We start from the raw sequence: 20,420 nt of genomic DNA, 5'->3' as shown, positions 1-20,420 counted from the left end.
TTCCATCTGCGCTCTGCTTCCTATCTAAATAGATTTGCTATTTAATAAGAAGTAGGGAAGAGATAGAAAAGGGTATTACTCTAGGATCAGACTACACAGGGTTTGTTTGTCGTCTGTAACCATGGTGATCCATAGCTCTGCATATGAGCTGCAGACACTAAATGCTATGAAACTTTGAATCAAAAATATTTGCAGAATTTAATATTAAATTTGAATCAATAAAAATTAACATCTGCCTTTCTCTGCCAAAATCGTATCTAATGACAGTATGAAACCTATATTTCTTCGTGGGTCCACCTTTTACCAGTGGGGAGTAGACAGTATGTTCTTTATGACTGTTTTATTGAGTTTTTTTTTATTAATGTGTACAATGAATAGTTGCATATCTCATCACCCACCACCTCATCAGACTATTTGCCAATTACATAAATTAGATAAGTACTGGCATTTGGATTGCAGAGATTTTTGATCACTTCAGTTCTGGTTTATGTGTGCAAATGATTGCATGTTAGTATAAAGATAAGTGGCATGTCTGAACTTTGCACAGTCTGAACTTTTATTTTTTGGAGGTGCTGTACGCTTCGGGCAATGCTTGGATCAAACGTTTAACTACTAGCCATTTTTTTTTCCTGCATCGTTTTCATGTTTCAGCTCGATCAAAAATCTAAATGACGTTGCCCATGATTATAAAGCACGTTGTGACGTTTTCATCAGTTGTCTATTCCTTAGAAAATATATGAGTGTGGTCGTAAATGATTTTCTGAATATTTCAAAACTCAGCTTTTACGTGTATTTGGTAAAAATAAAAAGTTCTATAAAATGCCCCCTAAACAACTTTTTGGGAAAACTGACACAGTGTTACCGTGCAGTACATACAGGAAAATCCGCAGCATTCAGGGCATATGGCGTCGTTAAAAATTGTAGAATGCCGGGCTTTTCTGCTGCATTGTATGGAATTTTAAACATCTGGCCAAAATACAAAAAGTCCGTTATGTATGAAATTTCCGCTATTTACCTAGTTTGTGCCAATATGCGGGTAGAGGTTCATATGTTGCATTACGCTTTATCTCATTCTCATCAATAGGAAAAACTAAGCAATGATTTTTCTTCTTCTAGGAAGCACATCCAGATCACAAAGATGTTCTGCGAGTCACCGCATCATTCAAGAGTCTTGTGGTAAGATATGTTTGTTATCATAAGCCGTACAGATATACCATACGTGTAGTGATCAGCTTCTGAGTAGAGTGAATCACGGCTGACATTTCTCCACTTATGTAGAGTGGAACAGAGCTGGATGCTGACTGCCATTGTGTGCAGATGTCTGACGGAGACAAAAAGTTCCAGGCTCCTTCCAGGTGTAAATCTGCACTTTTTCTCTGTGCATCCCCCAGCTGTTTCCTTAGGCCGAGCAGCTGCTCATTGTCAACAGTGACTCTGAGCACTCCATTGAAAAAATACAGACTGACAAACTCCCAATATATAATATACATAATACACACACACAGTGTTGGCATTTTTGCAAATTTATTAAAAAAGAAAAACTGAAATATCACATGGTTATAAGTCTTCATTCAGTCCCTTTGCTCAGACACTCATATTTAAGTCACATGCTGTCCATTTCCTTGTGGTCCTCCTTGAGATGGTTCTATTGCTTTATTGGTGTCCAGCTGTTTAAACTGATAGGACTTGATTTGTAAAGGCACACACCTGTCTATATAAGACCTCACAGGGCATGTCAGACCAAATGCGAATCATGAGGTCAAAGGAACTGGCCAAGGAACTCAGAGACAGAATTGTGGCAAGGCACAGATCTGGCAAAAGGTTACAAAAGAATTTCTGCAGTACTCAAGGTTCCTAATAGCACAGTGGCCTTGATAATCCTTAAATGGAAGAAGTTTGGGACCACCAGAAGTCTTCCTAGACCTGGCCCTCCAGCCAAACTGAGCAATCGTGGGAGAAGAGCCTTGGTGAGAGAGGGAAAGAACAACCCCAAGATCACTGTGGCTGAGCTCCACAGATACAGTAGGGAGATGGGACAAAGTTCCACAAAGTCAACTATCACTGCAGCCCTCCACCAGTCGGGCCATTATGACAGAGTGGCCCGACGGAAGCCTCTTCTCAGTGCAAGACATATGAAAGCCTGCATAATTTGCTAAAAGATGCATGAAGGACTCCTACACTATGAGAAATAAGATTTTCTGGTCAGAGGAGATGAAGATAGAACTTTTTGGGAATAATTCTAAGTAGCATGTGTGCAGAAAACCAGGCACTGCTCATCACCTGCCCAATACAATCCCAACAGTGAAATATGGTGGCGGCAGCATCATGTTTTGGGGGTGTTTTTCAGCTGCAGGGACACAATGACTGGTTGCAATTGAAGGAAACATGAATGCGGCCAACTACAAAGATATCCTGGATGAAAACCTCTTCCAGAGTGCTCTAGACCTCAGACTTGGCCGAAGGTTCACTTTCCAACAAGACAATGACCCTAAGCACACAGCTAAAATAACAAAGAAGTGGCTTCAGAACAACTCTGTGACCATTCTTGACTGGCCCAGCCAGAGCCCTGACCTAAACCCAATTGAGCTTCTCTGGAGAGACCTGAAAATAGCTGTCCACCAACATTCACCATCCAACCTGACGGAACTGGAGAGGATCTGCAAGGAAGAATGACAGAGGATCCCCAAATCCAGGTGTGAAAAACTTGTTGCATTATTCCCAAGAAGACTCATGGCTGTACTAGCTCAAAAGGGTGCTTCTACTCAATACTGAGCAAAGCATCTGAATACTTATGACCATGTGATAGTTCACTTTTCTTTTTTAATAAATTTGCAAAAATTTCTACATTTTCTGTTTTTTCTTCAGTCAATATGGGGTGCAGACTGTACATTATTGAGAAAAAAAAATAAACGTTTTTGAATTTACCAAATGGCTGTAATGAAACAAAGAGTGAAATATTTACAAGGGTGTGAATTTTCTCTTTATAGGTATATTTTTGAGTAAAATGTAAATTGCTCTTTTATTCTATAAACTACTGACAACATGTCTTTGAATTTCCAAGCACTAAATTTTGAATTTATTTTCACAAAATGAGAAATGGTCAAAAGAACAAAAAAATGCAGTGCTTGCAGACCTCAAATAATGCTAAGAAAACAAGTTCATAATCATTTAGAAGCAACAATACTAATGTTTTAACTCAGGAAGAGTTCAGAAATCAATATTTTGTGGAATAACAATGATTTTTAATCACAGCTTTCATGTGTCATGGCATGCTTTCCACCAGTCTTTCAAACTGCTTTTGGGTGACCTTATGCCACTCCTGGTACAAGAATGTAAGCAGTTCTTCTTTGTTTGATGGCTTGTGACTACCCATCTTTCTCTTGATTACATTCCAGAGGTTTTCAATGGGGTTCAGGTTTAGAGATTGGACTGGCCATGACAGGGATTTGATGTGGTGGTCTTTCATCCACACATTGATTGACCTAGCTGTGTGGCATGGCGCATTGTCCTTATGGAAAACCAGTCCTCAGAGTTGGGGAACATTGCCTGATCAGAAGGAATCAACTGTTTTTCCAGGATAGCCTTGTATGCGGCTTGATTCATATGTCCTTCGCAAAGATTAACCTGCCCAATTCCAGCCTTGCTGAAGCATCCCCAGATCATCACCGATCCTCCACCAAATTTCACAGTGGGTGCAAGACACTGTGGCTTGTGCGCCTCTCCAGGTCTCCGTATAACCATTAGACGACCAGGAGTTGGGCAAAGCTGAAAATTAGACTCATCAGGGAAGATTACCTTACTCCAGTCCTCTATGATCCAATCCTTATGGTCTTTGGCAAACTTCAGCCTGTCTCTCCTTTGCTTCTCATTGATGAAAGGCTTTTTTGTACCTTTACATGACTTGAGCCCTGCCTCTAGGAGCTTGTTACGAACTGTTCTTGCTGTGCACTTCACCCCAGCTGCCATTTGCCATTCCTTTTGTAGGTCACTTGATGTCATCTTGTGGTTGCTGAGTGACATTCGAATAAGATGATAATCATCCCGGTCAGTGGAGAGTCGTTTTCGCCCTCTGCTAGTCTGTAGCTTTGTTGTCCCCAATGTCTGCTGCTTGACCTTGTTGTAATGGACTACAGTCTTAGAAATTTTAAGGATGGAGAAAACATGACGCCTACTGTATCCCTCTGCTAGTAAAGCCAGAGTGGAGCCCTTCTTTTCCTCACTCAAGACTTTTCAACTCCTTTGGCATGGTTAAAAGTTATTTTTTAATTTCTATTACTTTTGGGATATTACTAGCACTTGTTTTGCCATCCAGCTTATCCTATTGCAAGAGGATTGTAAACACCATAGCAGGGTTTTTTTTATACTCTCCTTTGTTAAATAAGATTTGGTTCAGGTGATCACCTAATCAGAAGCACATTAAGTAGAATGAGGTGTCCTCTGGCTGGAATTCAGCTGACACTGGAATGGAATGGCTGTCAGACATGTAGAGAAGCTGATTTTTATAAAACTGTGCAGTGGTCTCTTAATTTTTGCCAGAGCTGTGTGTGTATATATATATATATATATATATATATATATATATATTAGAGATCTGTACTCGCTCGGCTGCGGTTGAGGTAGGCACATGAAGCAGTATTGTTGAAATGTCGCATCAAGTTTATTAAAACTGCATAAACTGCTTTGGATAGGAAAACAAAGGAACAGCATTTTTCAGCACAAAGTGAAAACAGACAGGAAACAAGTAGTCCATATGGTACTGCGGGTCCACCCGCTCAGGTCAGTGTCTTTAGCAACACACACTGGAGGCTCTCCAAACCTCCAGCCACAGACCCTGAATGAGACATTTGGCCTCCATTTTATTAGCCAAGCCAAACCCATGGGGTTGGGATATGTGAGCTGTCATTCCCACCCTTCTCTTATGAGTGCTTGTAAAACCCAGCCCTGGAGTGACCCTAATAACTCTCCCAGCACTATATGTGCTGTAGCATATATCCGAGCTCATATCACTGCAGCTAATAGCCGAGATGACACATATCTCCCCTCAAGGACTTGTCCGGATATATATATATATATATATATATATATATATATATATATATATATATATATTTGAAAGGCCATCGTCCATTCATGTGTTCCATTTACTCCTGTAACCATATTTTAATTTTATGTTCTAGTAAACCATAATCTTAACCGCTTCGTGACCTTGGAATTTTCAGGTTTTTTTCGTTTTCGTTTTTTGCTACCCTTTGTCCCAGAGCCGTAACTTTATTTATTTTTTTTTTGTCAATATGGCCATATAAGGCCTCATTTTTTTGCAAGATGAGTTGTACTTTTGAATGACTTAATTGATTTTACCATATAGTGTACTGGAAAATTGGGGGGAAAAAAAATCCAAATGTCCTGAAATTGCAAAAAATTGCACTAAATGTTAAAATTGACCTGCTGTTATGATTCTCCAGGTCATTACGAGTTTGCAGATGACAAACATGTACAGGTTCTTTATTATGTAAGTGGTAAAAAAAATCCAAAGTTTTGTTTAAAAAAAAAATAAAAGACGAAAAAAGCACCTATTTCCAAGACCCATAGCGTCTCCATTTTTTGGGATCTGGGGCTGGGTGTGGGCTTATTTTTTGTCCGCAAAGCTGATATTTTTATTTGTACTATTTTGGGGTAGTCACGATGATTTGATTACCTTTTTATTGTATTTTTTTGCAATGTTCCGGCGACCAAAAAAATGTAATTCTAGCATTTTGATTTTTTTTTTTCTTGTTACACCGTTTACTGATCGGATTGTTTTTATATTTTGATAGATCAGGTGATTCTAAATGCAACGATACCAAATATGTGTATTTTTTAAATTTTAAACTTTTTTGTATTTTTTGTTTAAAACATTTTTTTCTACTTTTTACTTGCTTCACTAGTTGCCTTAGGAGACTTGAAGCTGCGATCTTCTGATCGCCAGTGCTACACGTAGCAGAAATCATGATCTCCTATGAACTCTGGCCACGGCGCAGCACTCATAGCAGATCAGTAATAACAAGCGCGGGGTTTTCAGCTGCTGCATACATTGCCTCAAGGCCGCTGCCAGGTACTGCACTTTACCTCCCATTCAAGTGAGTTAGTCCGCTGCTGAGTAATTACATTTAATTTTGTTTTCAGGCGAATGGGAGATAAAGCTCAGTCACTAAGCAATATCTGAGGCTGCTGTGTTCTACCCTGTACTTTGTTTTACTCCGGCCAATGCATGTGCAGTTTTTAGCTGATCGTTGGGGTGCCAGATGTCAGACCCCTACCAATCTCATATTGATCCAATCCTATGGAAAGGTCACCAATACTTCCGTTATGGACAGCCCTATAATGGGCATTGTCTAGCAGCACACAAAGCCCTTGTGTCTCCATAGTATAGGGCTACTATTAAAATGCTTCTTACTAAAAGTTTATTGAGGAGCAGAATGTCAGTTCAGGAGGAAAAGAAGTCACCATTATGTAGTAGCTTTTATTGCAAGGAGGAGGTTTTAAAGTCGTAGACACTTTTTACCCTTTTATTATTGTCTCAAAAGAGATAAAGCGTTCCTGGGTACAGTGAACTCCTCTTTCAAATGGAGAAGACTAATGTTGCTGTCCTGTATATTTTCTGTCTGTTATAGTCTTGAGCGATTTCCCATCCTAAAAAAGAATAAAAACCCAATGATACCTTCAGGACAGAATAGTTTCATATATACAGCTCTGGCAAAAATTAAGAGACGACTTCCAAATGTTCAGTTTGTCTGATTTTTCTCTTTATAGGTATATTTTTGAGTAAAATGTAAATTGTTCATTTAGTCTACAAACTTCTCACATGTCTCAGAATTTCCTAGCAATAATTTTTATTTTTTTTTCTGAAAAGGAGAAATGGTCAAATAATACAAAGAAAACAAGTTCATTTAGAAACAACAATACTAATGTTTTAACTCAGGAAGAGTTCAGAAATCAATATTTTGTGGAATAACCATGATTTTTAAAAACAGCTTTCATGCGTCTTGGCATGCTTGCTACCAGTCTTTCACACTGCTTCTTGCGCAGAAATGTAAGCAATTCTTCTTTGTTTGATGGCTTGTGACTATTCATCATCCTCTTGAATATGTTCCAGAGGTTTTCAATGGGGTTCAGGTCTGGAGAATGGGCTGCCTATGACATGGTTTTGATGTGTTGGTCTCTTAATTTTTGCCAGAGCTGTATGGTACCCAATGGATCATTGTACAGTGGAGGACAAAATCCATGTGGCTCTTAAATAAAAATGTGCCCAGGGCTCTGTAGTATGAAGCAGTACAGATCCTAGTGTGAAACGACACAGTGCTCCATTTGCCACAGGACAGCATTCGTGCTGGGTGCATAAGTCCTCAGGCTTGTCGAACGGAAGAGAAATTCACTGCATTAAATCCTAATGGTATCTCCAGTATAGCTACAGGGAATATCACATATATATTATGTGATCTATTATGTATTATCACATACAATATTACTCCGTCGCCCTGCACTATTATCCGATTACTCCTGATTGCAAATGCAGAAATTCTAATAACTTGTAGCAAATGGTAAAAGTCCTAAATACTCCTAAAGTAGCCACAAAGGGGAGATGAACAAACTGATATACTATGTCTGACTATGTAACACAGCTGACTTTAATGCAGGTAATTAATGAGTTGATTAGGAGCATCTAACCGGTCTGTAATTGTTGTCCTCTTGCTTTGTATTGCATTAGAGAGCAAACATATAAAGAACAAAAAGGATGGCTTACTCCTAGCAGATGTATAAAACTACTTGCCATATACACTCACTGGCCATTTTATTAGGTACACCTGTCCAACTGTGTGTTAAGACTTAATTTCTAATCAGCCAATCACATGGCGGCAACTCAGTGCATTTAGGCATGTAGACATGGTCAAGACAATCTCCTGCAGTTCAAACCGAGCATCAGTATGGGGAAGAAAGGTGATTTGAGTGCCTTTGAACGTGGCATGATTGTTGGTGCCAGAAGGGCTGGTCTGAGAATTTCAGAAACTGCTGATCTACTGGGATTTTCACGCACAACCATCTCTAGGGTTTACAGAGAATGGTCCGAAAAAGAAAAAAAATCCAGTGAGCGGCAGTTCTGTGGCCGGAAATGCCATGTTGATGCCAGAGGTCAGAGGAGAATGGGCAGACTGGTTCGAGCTGATAGAAAGGCAACAGTGACTCAAATTGCCACCCGTTACAACCAAGGTAGGCAGAAGAGCATCTCTGAACGCACAGTGCGTCGAACTTTGAGGCAGATGGGCTACAGCAGCAGAAGACCACACTGGGTACCACTCCTCTCAGCTAAGAACAGGAAACTGAGGCTACAATTTGCACAAGCTCATCGAAATTGGACAGTAGAAGATTGGAAAAACGTTGCCTGGTCTGATGAGTCTCGATTTCTGCTGCGACATTCGGATGGTAGGGTCAGAATTTGGCGTAAACAACATGAAAGCATGGATCCATCCTGCCTTGTATCAACGGTTCAGGCTGGTGGTGGTGGTGTCATTGTGTGGGGAATTTTTTCTGGGCACTCTTTGGGCCCCTTGGTACCAATTGAGCATCGTTGCAACGCCACAGCCTACCTGAGTATTGTTGCTGACCATGTCCATCCCTTTATGACCACAATGTACCCAACATCTGATGGCTACTTTCAGCAGGATAATGCGCCATGTCATAAAGCTCGAATCATCTCAGATTGGTTTCTTGAACATGACAATGAGTTTACTGTACTCAAATGGCCTCCTCAGTCACCAGATCTCAATCCAATAGAGCATCTTTGGGATGTGGTGGAACGGGAGATTCGCATCAGGGATGTGCAGCCGACAAATCTGCGCCAACTGTGTGATGCCATCATGTCAATATGGTCCAAAATCTCTGAGGAATGCTTCCAGCACCTTGTTGAATCTCTGCCACGAAGAATTGAGGCAGTTCTGAAGGCAAAAGGGGGTCCAACCCCTTACTAGCATGGTGTCCCTAATAAAGTGGCCAGTGAGTGTAGTTCTATCCCAAACCTTCTTCTCCATGTATACATAGTTCACATACTATTCATGCTTTCTTGTTGCTGTATGTATGCTGGGTATGTATACCCTCATAGACATTGAAATTATGAGAGTTGTGTCTTGGAAGGGCAAGGTACTCCCAAATAGCTCCTGGAGGAGCTAAGGACTGTGTGGGATAACTGCAGATGAACCCTGCATTGAATGGACTCATAAGGACTGTGTTTTTGTTTGTTTTACCATTATGCCACCAAGGCTCTGTTTATTTTGCTGAACCCTGCCGAGGTTTATGTCATCCCCAATAATCCAGCAGATGATTCTCTACCAGAACGGTTTCTGTGTCTACCTGAGGAAGCTGCTAAGTGTGTCAACCCCTTACAACATATTAATTATATGTAAATGATGAAAAAATGGAAAGTAAAATTTTTAGAATGTCTCGATTTATTCAGCCTTGGGTATAAGCCCCATGTGCAGAAATGTATATGTTGACATGCTATCAATGACAATATTAAAGAAAATCTGTCAGTAGGCTCAACCCTCCTAAACTATCTATATCGGCATGTCGGTCATATTAAGCTGAATAAAATGATACCTTAATGCCTGCAATCCTCTGTGTTATTCCAGGGAAATCCACATTTTTCTTTGTTTGTAAATAATGTGTTAAGATCTATGGGCTGGACATAGATCTCCCTGCGAATCTGCATTTAAAGCTTATTAATGTAAAGGGGTATAACTAGTGTGACATTTAATGACTGACAGTCCTCTCTCCTGAGCTACATCTCACACTGGTAATGCCCCAATTCATATAAAATAAGCTCTGGAGGCAGTTTCTCATTGAGATCTATGTCCGGCCCATAGATCTTGACAGCTCAATACATAGTAAGAAAAACATGGGTTTCTGTAAAATAAGAAGTCAGATCGCAGATATAAAGGTATCATTTTATTTAACTTTCTATGACCTACATGCCCAATATAGATGGCTTAGGAGGATTGATCCTATTGATCCTGATGATTTGCTTGTAAAAGTGCATTCAGTGTGACGGAACGTTCCTCGGACAACCATTAATAACCTTATTAACCCCTTTACCCCCAAGGGTGGTTTGCACGTTCATGACCGGGCCAATTTTTACAATTCTGACCACTGTCTCTTTATGAGGTAATAACACTGGAACGCTTCCATGGATCCCAGTGATTCTGACCTTGTTTTCTCGTGACATATTGTACTTCATGTTAGTGGTAAAATTTCATTCATATAACTTGCGTTTATTTGTGAAAAAAAATGGAAATTTGGCAAAAATTTTGAAATTTTATTTTTTAAGGAAGTTAAGGGTTAAAAGTTAAACAGTAATTGAAGTTAAACATCACATTTGAAGTCACGTTGAGGGGTCTATATGATAGAAAATACCCAAAAGTGACAATATTCTAAAAACTGCACCCCTCAAGGCGCTCAAAACCACATTCAAGAAGTTTATTAACCCTTCAGGTGCTTCACAGGAATTTTTTGAATGTTTAAAAAAAAATGAACATTTAACTTTTTGTCACAAAAAAATTACTTCAGGTCCAATTTTTTTTATTTTACCAAGGGTAACAAGAGAAATTGGACTGCAAAAGTTATTGTGCAATTTGTCCTGAGTACACTGATAACTGATATGTGGGGGGAACCACTGTTTTCGGGGCATGGCAGAGCTCAGAAGGGAAGGCGCTCCGTTTGAGTTTTTCAATGCAAAATTGGCTGGAATTGAGATCGCCATGTCACGTTTGGAGAGCCCATGATGTGCCTAAACAGTGGAAACCCCCCACAAATGACACCATTTTGGAAACTAAACCCCCCAAGGAACTTATCTAGATATGTGGTGAGAACTTTGAACCCCCAAGGGCTTCACAAAAGTTTATAACGTACAGCCATTTCACCCCCAATTTTTATTTTTCCAAGGGTAACAGGACCCCAAAAGTTATTGTGCAATTTGTCCTCAGTAAGCTGATACCCCACATGTGGAGGTAAACCACTATTTGGGCGCATTGCAGAGCTCGGAAGGGAAGCAGCGCCATTTGACTTTTTTGGCTGGAATTGAGATCGGACGCCATGCAGCGTTTGGAAAGCCCCTGATGTGCCTAAACAGTGGAAACCCCCCACAAATGACACCATTTTGGAAACTAGACCCCCCAAGGAACATATCTAGATGTGTGGTGAGCACTTTGAACCCCCAAGGGCTTCACAGAAGTTTATAATGCCCGGGCGTGAAAATAAAAAGATCCTATTTTTTCCACAAACATGATCTTTTAGTCCCCAATTTTTTTTTTATTTTCCTAAGGGTAACAGGAGAAGTTGGACCCCAAAAGTTGTTGCCCAATTTGCCCTGAGTAGGCTGATATCCCATATGTGAGAGAAAACTACTGTATGGGTACACGTCGGGGCTCGGAAGGGAAGTAGTGACGTTTTGGAATGCAAACTTTGATGGAATGGTCTGCGGGTGTCATGTTGGCTATGGATAGCCCCTGATGTGCCTAAACTGTGGAAACTCCCCACAAGTGACCCCATTTTGGAAACTAGACCCCCCAAGGAACTTATCTAGATAGTGGTGAGCACTTAGAACCCCCATGTGCATCACAGAAGTTTATAACGTAGAGCCATAAAAATAGAAAAATCATATTTTTTTCCACAAAAATTATATTTTTGCCCCCAATTTTTTATTTTCCCAAGGGTAACAGGTGAAATTGGACCGCAAAAGTTGTTGTGCAATTTGTCCTGTGTAGGCTGCTACCCCATATGTGCGGGTAAACCAATGTTTGGGCGCATGGCAGAGCTTGGAAGGGAAGAAGCACCGTTTGACTTTTTCAATGCAGAAATGGCTGGAATTGAGATCAGACGACATGTTGCATTTGGAGAGCCCCTGATGTGCCTAAACAGTGGAAACCCCCCAATTCTAACTCCAACCCTAACACTAATCTCAGCCCTAACCCTAAACCTAATGGGAAAATGGAAATAAATATATATATATTTTTAATTTTATTATTTTTCTCTAACTAAGGGGGTGATAAAGGGGTGTTTGATTTACTATTTTTAGCCGGTTTTTATGTTTGACAGCTGTCATACGCTAAAAGACATTTTTTATTGTAAAAATAGTTTTTGCATCACCACATTTTGTGAGCTATAACTTTTCCATATTTTGACCCACCGAGTCATGTGAGGTGTTATTTTTTGCAGGACGAGTTAACGTTTATATTGGTACCATTTTCAGGCACGTGACATTTTTTGATCGCTTTTTATTCTGATTTTTGTGACGCAGAATGAACAAAATCCAGCATTTCATGAATTTCTTTTGGGGGGTGCGTTTACATCGTTCTGCGTGTGGTAAAATTGATAAAGCAGTTTTATTCTTCGGGTCAGTACGATTACAACAATACCTCATTTATGTAGTTTTTTAATGTTTTAGCGCTTTTATGCAATTAAAACAATTTTATAAAAAAAATAATTATTTTTGCATCGCTTTATTCTGCGAGCTATAACTTTTTTATTTTTTATTTTTTCACTGATGACGCTGTATGGCAGCTTGTTTTTTTGTGGAACAAGATGACGGTTTCAGAGGTACCATGCTTATTTATATACGTCTTTTTGATCTCGTGTTATTGCACTTTTTGTTCGGTGGTATGATGATAAAGCATTGTTTTTTGCTTTTGTTTTTTTATTTATTTTTTTAAGGGGTTAACTAGTGGGACAGTTTTATAGGGCGGGTCGTTACGGACGCGGTGACACTAAATATGTGTACTTTTACTGTTTTTTTTTTTATTTCCAAAAAATGAATTTATTAGGGAATATTTTTTTCTTTTTAATTTATTTAGCGATTTTTTGTTATAAATTATTTTTACATGTATTTTTTTTTTTTTTTTAACTTTATTTTATTGTCCCAGGGAGGACATCACTGTCTTGTGTCAGATCGTTGCCACTGAGGTACTGAGCAAGCCGCCTCCCTGCAGGCCCCCACGGCCATCTTGGATCCTGTGGCCTGCAGGGAAGGAGACCCTCGGAGCAGCGCAGGCCCCCTCCCTGCGCGATTCTTCCCTAATCCTCCAGTACACTGCGATCATGTTTGATCGCAGCGTGCCAGGGGTAAATGTGCCAGGGGCCATCCGTGACCACCCCTGACACACAGTGCCGGGTGTCAGCTGTGATAATCAGCTGTCACCTGGCCGCGATCAGCTGACGTACTCTCCCGTCCCCGGTCATACGGGCCCAGGTACCATGGATGGGATAGTAGTCTGATGTCAGAAAGGGGTTAATAGCAGCCAATCATATAATTGCGAATATTTCTGTGCCTGAGGACTAAGAGCACTACACGTGTTCGAAACGCGTCCCGTCGTTCAGGACATTCCTTCCTTCAGTATATACTGGTTATCAAGTAGCTTTTTTTAAATTTGTTTAATTAAAGATTTTGGATTTTGTTTCCTGAGCTGGATACCTTCTTTTTTCTACAATGAATAACATATGACTTGTGGCAGAGTGGATTAAACATGGAATAGCACATTTGGACACTTGGCAAGGAGTCGTGCCCTTGAAACGTCCATCAGTGTTATTCCATGTTATGGAGAGAATTTGTGATATGGATTTAAAATGAAAAGAAAAAATATTTCACAATTGAATCAGCAGTGTCCGTGAATGATTTAAACTTTGTGGACTGGAGCTGGGTTTTTAAAATTCCTAGTAGACGTGATGAGTGAATACCATGGCCTGAAGTAAGTTTGGATTATATGTTTGTAGGAGTGTATTAAAGGAAATCAGTCAGCAGGTTTTTGCTATGTAACCTGAAAGCAGCTTGATATATGAGAGGTGTTCAATAAATCATCTACCTTAATATGAAAACAAAATGTTCTGAGAAAATTGAACTTGCTGCTTTTCATTGTAATCCCCCTTGACATCAACACACTTACTCCACTTGGCCTCCAGTGATTGGATGCCCTCAGAATAACTGGAGACTTCTTGCTGCTGCAAGGACCTTAGTTATTGCTTCTTGGCTGCATTATCAGCAGGAAATTGTTACCCACACAGAAATGTCTTCAGGTTCTGAAATGGAATTTAATCACGGGGAGCTGGGTCTGGACTGTAGGGTGGATGGTTAAGCTCCATGAAAACACATTCTCTGATAGCAGCTTGTGATTTGAGAGACTTGTGAGTCAGCACATTGTCATGAAGCAGCAAAAACCTGTTGACCACTTCTCACATCATTTCTCTTTGACTCCTTGATTGCCTCATGTCATGGCTTCATTGTTGAAGCATACCTGTCTCCAGTAATTGTTGTCTTGTCTGGCATGAATTCCAGTAGTAAAGCATCATCTGTATCCAAAAACTGTTGATCTTTTCTTCTGACTGCTGGACACAAAATTTATTTGGAGTTGGTGACTCCTTGTTTTGTCCCCACATGAGGCGAATGGAGGTGTAGTTGATTGGGGCTGGGAGAGATTCCTACCTTCCGATTCCTCAATGCAGGGCAGACAGGACCATGTTGCTGTTCAGCGTCTGGAGAGATGATACACACCAGGAATTGTGAAGTCCAGACTTGTTTATTTGGAAATCTGGACATACAGCATATGATTGGTAATGCAGTAGTTCTCCAGAAATGCAGGTGTAACAACCAAGGTGGTACAGCAAAGTGTGAGCAATGAAGTGTGGTCGAAAAACTGATGCCTTTCACAGCTCAGTACAAGCATGTCTCTCCCAGATGAAAGTGAAACTAAGAATGGCTCCAAGCAGGAAGAGAAGGCGTGACACCTGAACCAGAAGTGAAAGGCATGTACAAGAATTAATTAGCTGCAGGCTGCCATACAGAAAAAAGACCAGCAGGTAGCAGCAGAGCAAATGCAAGACAATTATACACGGCATGGAAAATAACACAATCTATGGAAACCATAAAAACATAACATAGGCAGAACAGCACACCCCTTGTGTTCCATTGCATGGACTCTTATTTGGCTGAGGATCACAGTGGTAGGCCCATGTCTCATCACCTGTAATAATTTGAGAATAGCAGTCTCCTGGATTTTCTCAAAGCAGGTCTAAATTCTCTTTTCTAAATTTTTGGCGACATGTTTTTTGCCCAGGCCTCACTATTCGTGGCACCCACTGGGAACTGACCTATGACATCATCAAGACATCATCTGCATAGCTCCCAACCGTCCCGGATTCCGTGGGACAGTCCCGTTTTTGCCATGCCCACCTGCTGTCCCGCCCGGGACTCTATTTTTCCTGCACTGCAGAGAGATAAGCCGCACGCCCCGCATGCACCCCATCCTCGCCCTCCCAGAGACCAACCGCGTCCGCAGCCCCTCACAGCCAGCAATCACATTGCTAGGCTGTTCTCTCTTCTGTGCGCACAGGACCTGTGATGAGGTCACTGGAAAGGAGGAGTCAGGGATCACATGATCAGGAGCCTCTGTGTGTGCAGGACTCTGCTGTGCTGGTTGTCATGGTGCTGGATGAAGTGAAGTTTCTGTGTGGGGTCAGGAGGGGTTTACAGGGTGGATGCAGCAGAGCTGTGTGTGTATGAGGTGTACGGAGCGTAGCCGTGTTTGTACGAGGTGTAAGGAGCGGAGCCGCGCATGTACAAGGTGTACGGAGCGGAGTCGCGCGTGTACAAGGTGTACGGAGCGGAGCCGCATGTGTAACAAGGTGTACGGAGCGGAGCTGTGTGTACGAGGTGTACTTAGCGGAGCCGCGCATGTAGGAGGTGTACGGAGCGGAGCGTGTACGAGGGGTACGGCGCTGAGCCGTGTGTGTACGGAGCGGAGCTGTGTGTGTACGAGGTGTATGGAGTGGAGCCGTTTGTGTACGGAGCGGAGCTGTGTGTGTACGAGGTGTACTTAGTGGTGCCGCACATGTATGAGGTGTATGGAACGAGCTGTTTGTGTACGGAGCAGAGCCGCGTGTGTACGGGGTGTACGGAGTGGAGCCGTGTGTGTACGGGGTGTACTTAGCGGAGCCGCGCGTGTATGGGGTGTACTTAATGGAGTCGCATGTGTATGAGGTGTACGGAGCGGAGCCACGCGTGTACGAGGTGTACGGAGCAGGGCTTGTACGAGGTGTACAGAGCTGAGCCATGTGTGTATGGAGTGGAGCTGTGTGTGTACGAGGTGTATGGAGTGGAGCCGTTTGTGTACGGAGCAGAGCTGTGTGTGTACGAGGTGTACGCGGAGTGGAGCCGCGTGTGTACAAGTTGTACGGAGCGGAGCAGCGTGTGTACGAGTTGTACGGAGGTGAGATGCGTGTGTACGGAGCGGCGCCGTGTGGGTACAGGGTGTACAGAGTGGAGCCTCATGTGTATGGAGCGGAGCTGTGTCTGTACGGGTTGTATGGAGCGGAGCCGTGTGTGTGCGGGGCGTACGGAGTGGAGCTGCGTGTGTATGAAGCGGAACCGCATGTGTATGAGGTGTATGGAGCAAAGCCGCATGTGTACAAGGTTTACGGAGTGGAGCCATGTGTGTACAAGGTGTACGGAGCAGAGCCGCATGTGTGCAAGGTTTACGGAGTGGAGCCATGTGTGTGCGCGAGGTTTACAGAGTGGAGCCGTGTGTGTACGAGACATACAAAGTGAAACCTTGCGTGTATGAGGTGTGCGGAGCCATGTGTGTACAAGGTGTATGGTGGGGACTCGGGAGCATTCATACCTCCCAACTGTCCTGGATCCAGCAGGACAGTCCCGATTTTGAGTCTTCCCACTGCCCCGGTTGGGAGGTTGCTTTTCCCGCGGACACAGGAATACATGGCGGAGCCCTGAGGAGCACTTTAAAATTTGCATGTGATGTTCCACCGGAAGTGATGTGCTTTCTTTCCCCTCTGTCTTTTTTTCTTTGTTTTTTTTTCTATCCCCTCTTTCCCTCTGTTCTTTCTTTCTTTCTCCCTGTTTGTTTCTTTCTTTCCTCTCTTTCATTCTCTTTCTTTCTTTCTCTCTCTATGTTCTTTCTTTCTCCTGTTTCTTTCACTCTGTTCTTTCTTTCGCTCGGTTTTCTTTCTTTCTTTCCCCTCTTTCTTTCTCGCTAATCTTTCTTTCTCTCTAATCTTTCTTTCTTTCTCTGTTCTTCCTTTCTTTCTCTCTGTTCATTCTTTCTTTCGTTCTCTTTGTTTCCCCTCTTTCTTTTTCTCTGTTCTTTCTTTCCCATCTTTCTTTCTCTCTATCTCTGTTCTTTCTTTCCCCTCTTTTTTCTCTCTTCTTTTTTCTGTCCCCTCTTTCTTTATCTCTGTTCTTTCTTCCTCTCTCTGTTTCTTTTTTCCCCTCTTTCTTTCTCTCTGTTCTTTCTTTCTTTCTTTCCCCTCTTTCTTTCTTTCGATCTCTTTCTTTATTTCTTTCTCTCTCCCTCTCTGTTCTTTCTTTTTTTCCCCCTCTTTTTTCTCTCTCTGTTCTTTTTTTCTGTCCCTCTTTCCTTCTCTCTGTTCTTTCTTTCTCTCTGTTTCTTTCTTTCCCCTCTTTCTTTCTTTCTTTCTCTTTCTTTCTCTGTTCTTTCTTTCTTTCCCCTTTCTTGCTCTTTCCCCTCTTTCTTTCTCTTTCTCCTTTCTTTCTTTCTTTCTTTCTTTTTCCTTCTCTCTGTTCTTTTTTTCTCTTTCTCTCTGTTCTTCCTTTCTTTCTCTCTGTTCTTTCTTTCTCTCTGTTCTCTTTCTTTCCCCTTTCTTTCTCTCTGTTCTCTCTCTCTGTTCTTTCTTTCCCATCTTTCTTTCTATCTCTGTTCTTTTTTTCTTTCCCCTCTTTCTTTATCTCTGTTCTTTCCCCTCTTTCTTTTTCTCTCTCTTCTTTCTTTCACCTCTTTCTTTCTCTTTCTATTTCTTTCTTTCTCTGTTCTTCCTTTCTTTATCTCTGTTCTTTCTTTCTCTCTCTGTTCTCTTTCTTTCCCCTTTCTTTCTCTCTGTTGTTTCTTTCTCTCTCTGTTCTTTCTCGCTCTCTGTTCTTTCTTTTTTTCTTTCTTTCTCTCTGTTCTTTTTTTATGTCCCCTCTCTTTCTCCTTCTCTGTTCTCTCTTTCCCCTCTTTCTCTCTGTTCTTTCTTTCCCCTATTTCTTTCCCTCTCTGTTCTTTCTTTCTCTTTTCTTTTTTCTCACTCTGTTCTTTTTTCCCCTCAGCACCAGCCACTGTGCCAGCAATGCCAGCCACTGTGGCCATAATGCCAGCCACCCTGCCCTCAGTACCAATGAGTGTGGTCAGCAGTGGTAAATGGGTGCGGTTGGTTGGGACGTGGACATGGATTGACTAGTTGTAAAATGGGTGTGGTCAGGAACGTGGCCTAAAATTTGCCGCAGCCTTTGTCCCTCTTTCCCTTCTACAAAAGTTGGGAGGTATGCATCTATGATGTTAGAAATCACACCAAATTAAATGCCTAATTAATGAGCTTTTAGGGTATGTGCACACGCTGCGGATTCCGCTGCGATTCCGCAGCGGTTTTGGCCGCTGCGGACCCGCAGCAGTTTTAGCTGCGGTGTACAGTACCATTCAAATGAATGGTAAAAAAAACCCGCTGTGCAGACGTTGCGGAAAAATCCGCGCGGATTCGCTGCGGTTTTGAAACCGCAGAAAGAATTGACATGTCAATTCTTTCTGCGGAATCCACAGCGGGTTCCTATCTCCACCATTGTGGAGATGGTGAATCCGCAGGACCAAACCGCAGGCAAAACCGCAGATAATCCGCAGTTCTTTTGACCTGCGGTTTATCTGCGGTTTTTGCAAAATCCGTGCGGATTAATCCGCAGCGGATTCCGCAGCGTCTGCACACACCCTAACAGTGACTATGAACTGACAATCTTCCAAAATTATGACCTCCATTTTACTGCACATTTCTTCTGAAGATGTCTTCGAGAAGTCTATGAAAAATGATGATGATTGACCTCATGGAGATCAACATCTGACACTGCGGAGACACCATCACGTGTTTCTCAACGCAGTGATTCTAGAGCACTGCCCCCATCCCTTATGGGAAATATGTAAAACATGCAAAACAGAAGCCGCGGAGACACCATCACATGTTTCTCAACGCAAGCAATGACTAGCCAGGTCTTTCACCGGGAAGAAACAACCACGGGAAGGGCAGTCTCCAATGAAGGAAACCACCTATGCCAAAACATGGTATCCATCCACAGACAGCTGTTTTGGGGTATTTGCCCCTCATCAGTGTGGAGTAGGAAACTGGCTAGTAGGAGCAATGCCTAGTGGAAGACTATGAAAAATGATGATGATTGACCTCATGGAGATCAACATCTGTCACTGCGGAGACACCATCACGTGTTTCTCAACGCAGTGATTCTAGAGCACTGCCCCCATCCCTTATGGGAAATATGTAAAACATGCAAAACAGAAGCCGCGGAGACACCATCACATGTTTCTCAACGCAAGCAATGACTAGCCAGGTCTCTTACCGGGAAGGAACAACCACAGGAAGGGCAGTCTCCAATGAAGGAAACCACCTATGCCAAAACATGGTATCCATCCACAGACAGCTATTTCGGGGTATTTGCCCCTCATCAGTGTGGAGTAGGAAACTGGCTAGTAGGAGCAATGCCTAGTGGAAGACTATGAAAAATGATGATGATTGACCTCATGGAGATCAACATCTGACACTGCGGAGACACCATCACGTGTTTCTCAACGCAGTGATTCTAGAGCACTGCCCCCATCCCTTATGGGAAATATGTAAAACATGCAAAACAGAAGCCGCGGAGAAACCATCACATGTTTCTCAACGCAAGCAATGACTAGCCAGGTCTTTCACCGGGAAGGAACAACCACGGGAAGGGCAGTCTCCAATGAAGGAAACCACCTATGCCAAAACATGGTATCCATCCACAGACAGCTGTTTCGGGGTATTTGCCCCTCATCAGTGTTGGATGTTGATCTCCATGAGGTCAATCATCCTCATTTTACACAGTCTTCTACTAGGCATTGCTCCTACTAGCCAGTTTCCTACTCCACACTGATGAGGGGCAAACATATGATGGTGTCTCCGCGGCTTCTGTTTTGCATGTTTTACATATTTCCCATAAGGGATGGGGGCAGTGCTCTAGAATCACTGCGTTGAGAAACACGTGATGGTGTCTCCGCAGTGTCAGATGTTGATCTCCATGAGGTCAATCATCATCATTTTTCATAGTCTTCCACTAGGCATTGCTTGTGTTGAGAAACATGTGATGGTGTCTCCGCGGCTTCTGTTTTGCATGTCTTCGAGAAGTCGACCTGATTGAGGTTCATCCTAAATTGATTCCCTGCCTCATTTAAACTTCTTTGCCCAAAACTTTATTTGGTAGTAGGATGGTGCATCATCACCATATACAGCAATCATCCATTTATGTTTTTTTAGGCTTCTTTTCTTACTTTGTGAGAAATTTTATCTCGGACCAAAATTCCAAATACTTTCTTTTC

General features: G+C 42.1%; 1 protein-coding gene across 3 annotated transcripts in view; it reads left to right on the top strand.

The window, feature by feature from the left end:
- ARHGEF6 (Rac/Cdc42 guanine nucleotide exchange factor 6) overlaps positions 1-20,420 on the top strand; it is a 242,387-nt gene that overhangs the window by 119,439 nt on the left and 102,528 nt on the right. For all 3 annotated transcript variants that reach the window (XM_073543558.1, XM_073543557.1, XM_073543559.1), the window contains exon 11: positions 1,117-1,176. In XM_073543558.1, coding sequence (XP_073399659.1) covers positions 1,117-1,176 — 60 coding nt within the window. The remainder of the gene's footprint in view (positions 1-1,116; positions 1,177-20,420) is intronic.

This window comes from Dendrobates tinctorius, unplaced genomic scaffold (genome assembly GCF_039654945.1).
Source record: "Dendrobates tinctorius isolate UK_male_01 unplaced genomic scaffold, ASM3965494v1 ptg000133l, whole genome shotgun sequence".
NCBI lineage: Eukaryota > Metazoa > Chordata > Amphibia > Anura > Dendrobatidae > Dendrobates > Dendrobates tinctorius.
Note: the sequence above shows the minus strand (reverse complement) of the source record. Positions and strands in the feature narration are given on the sequence as shown.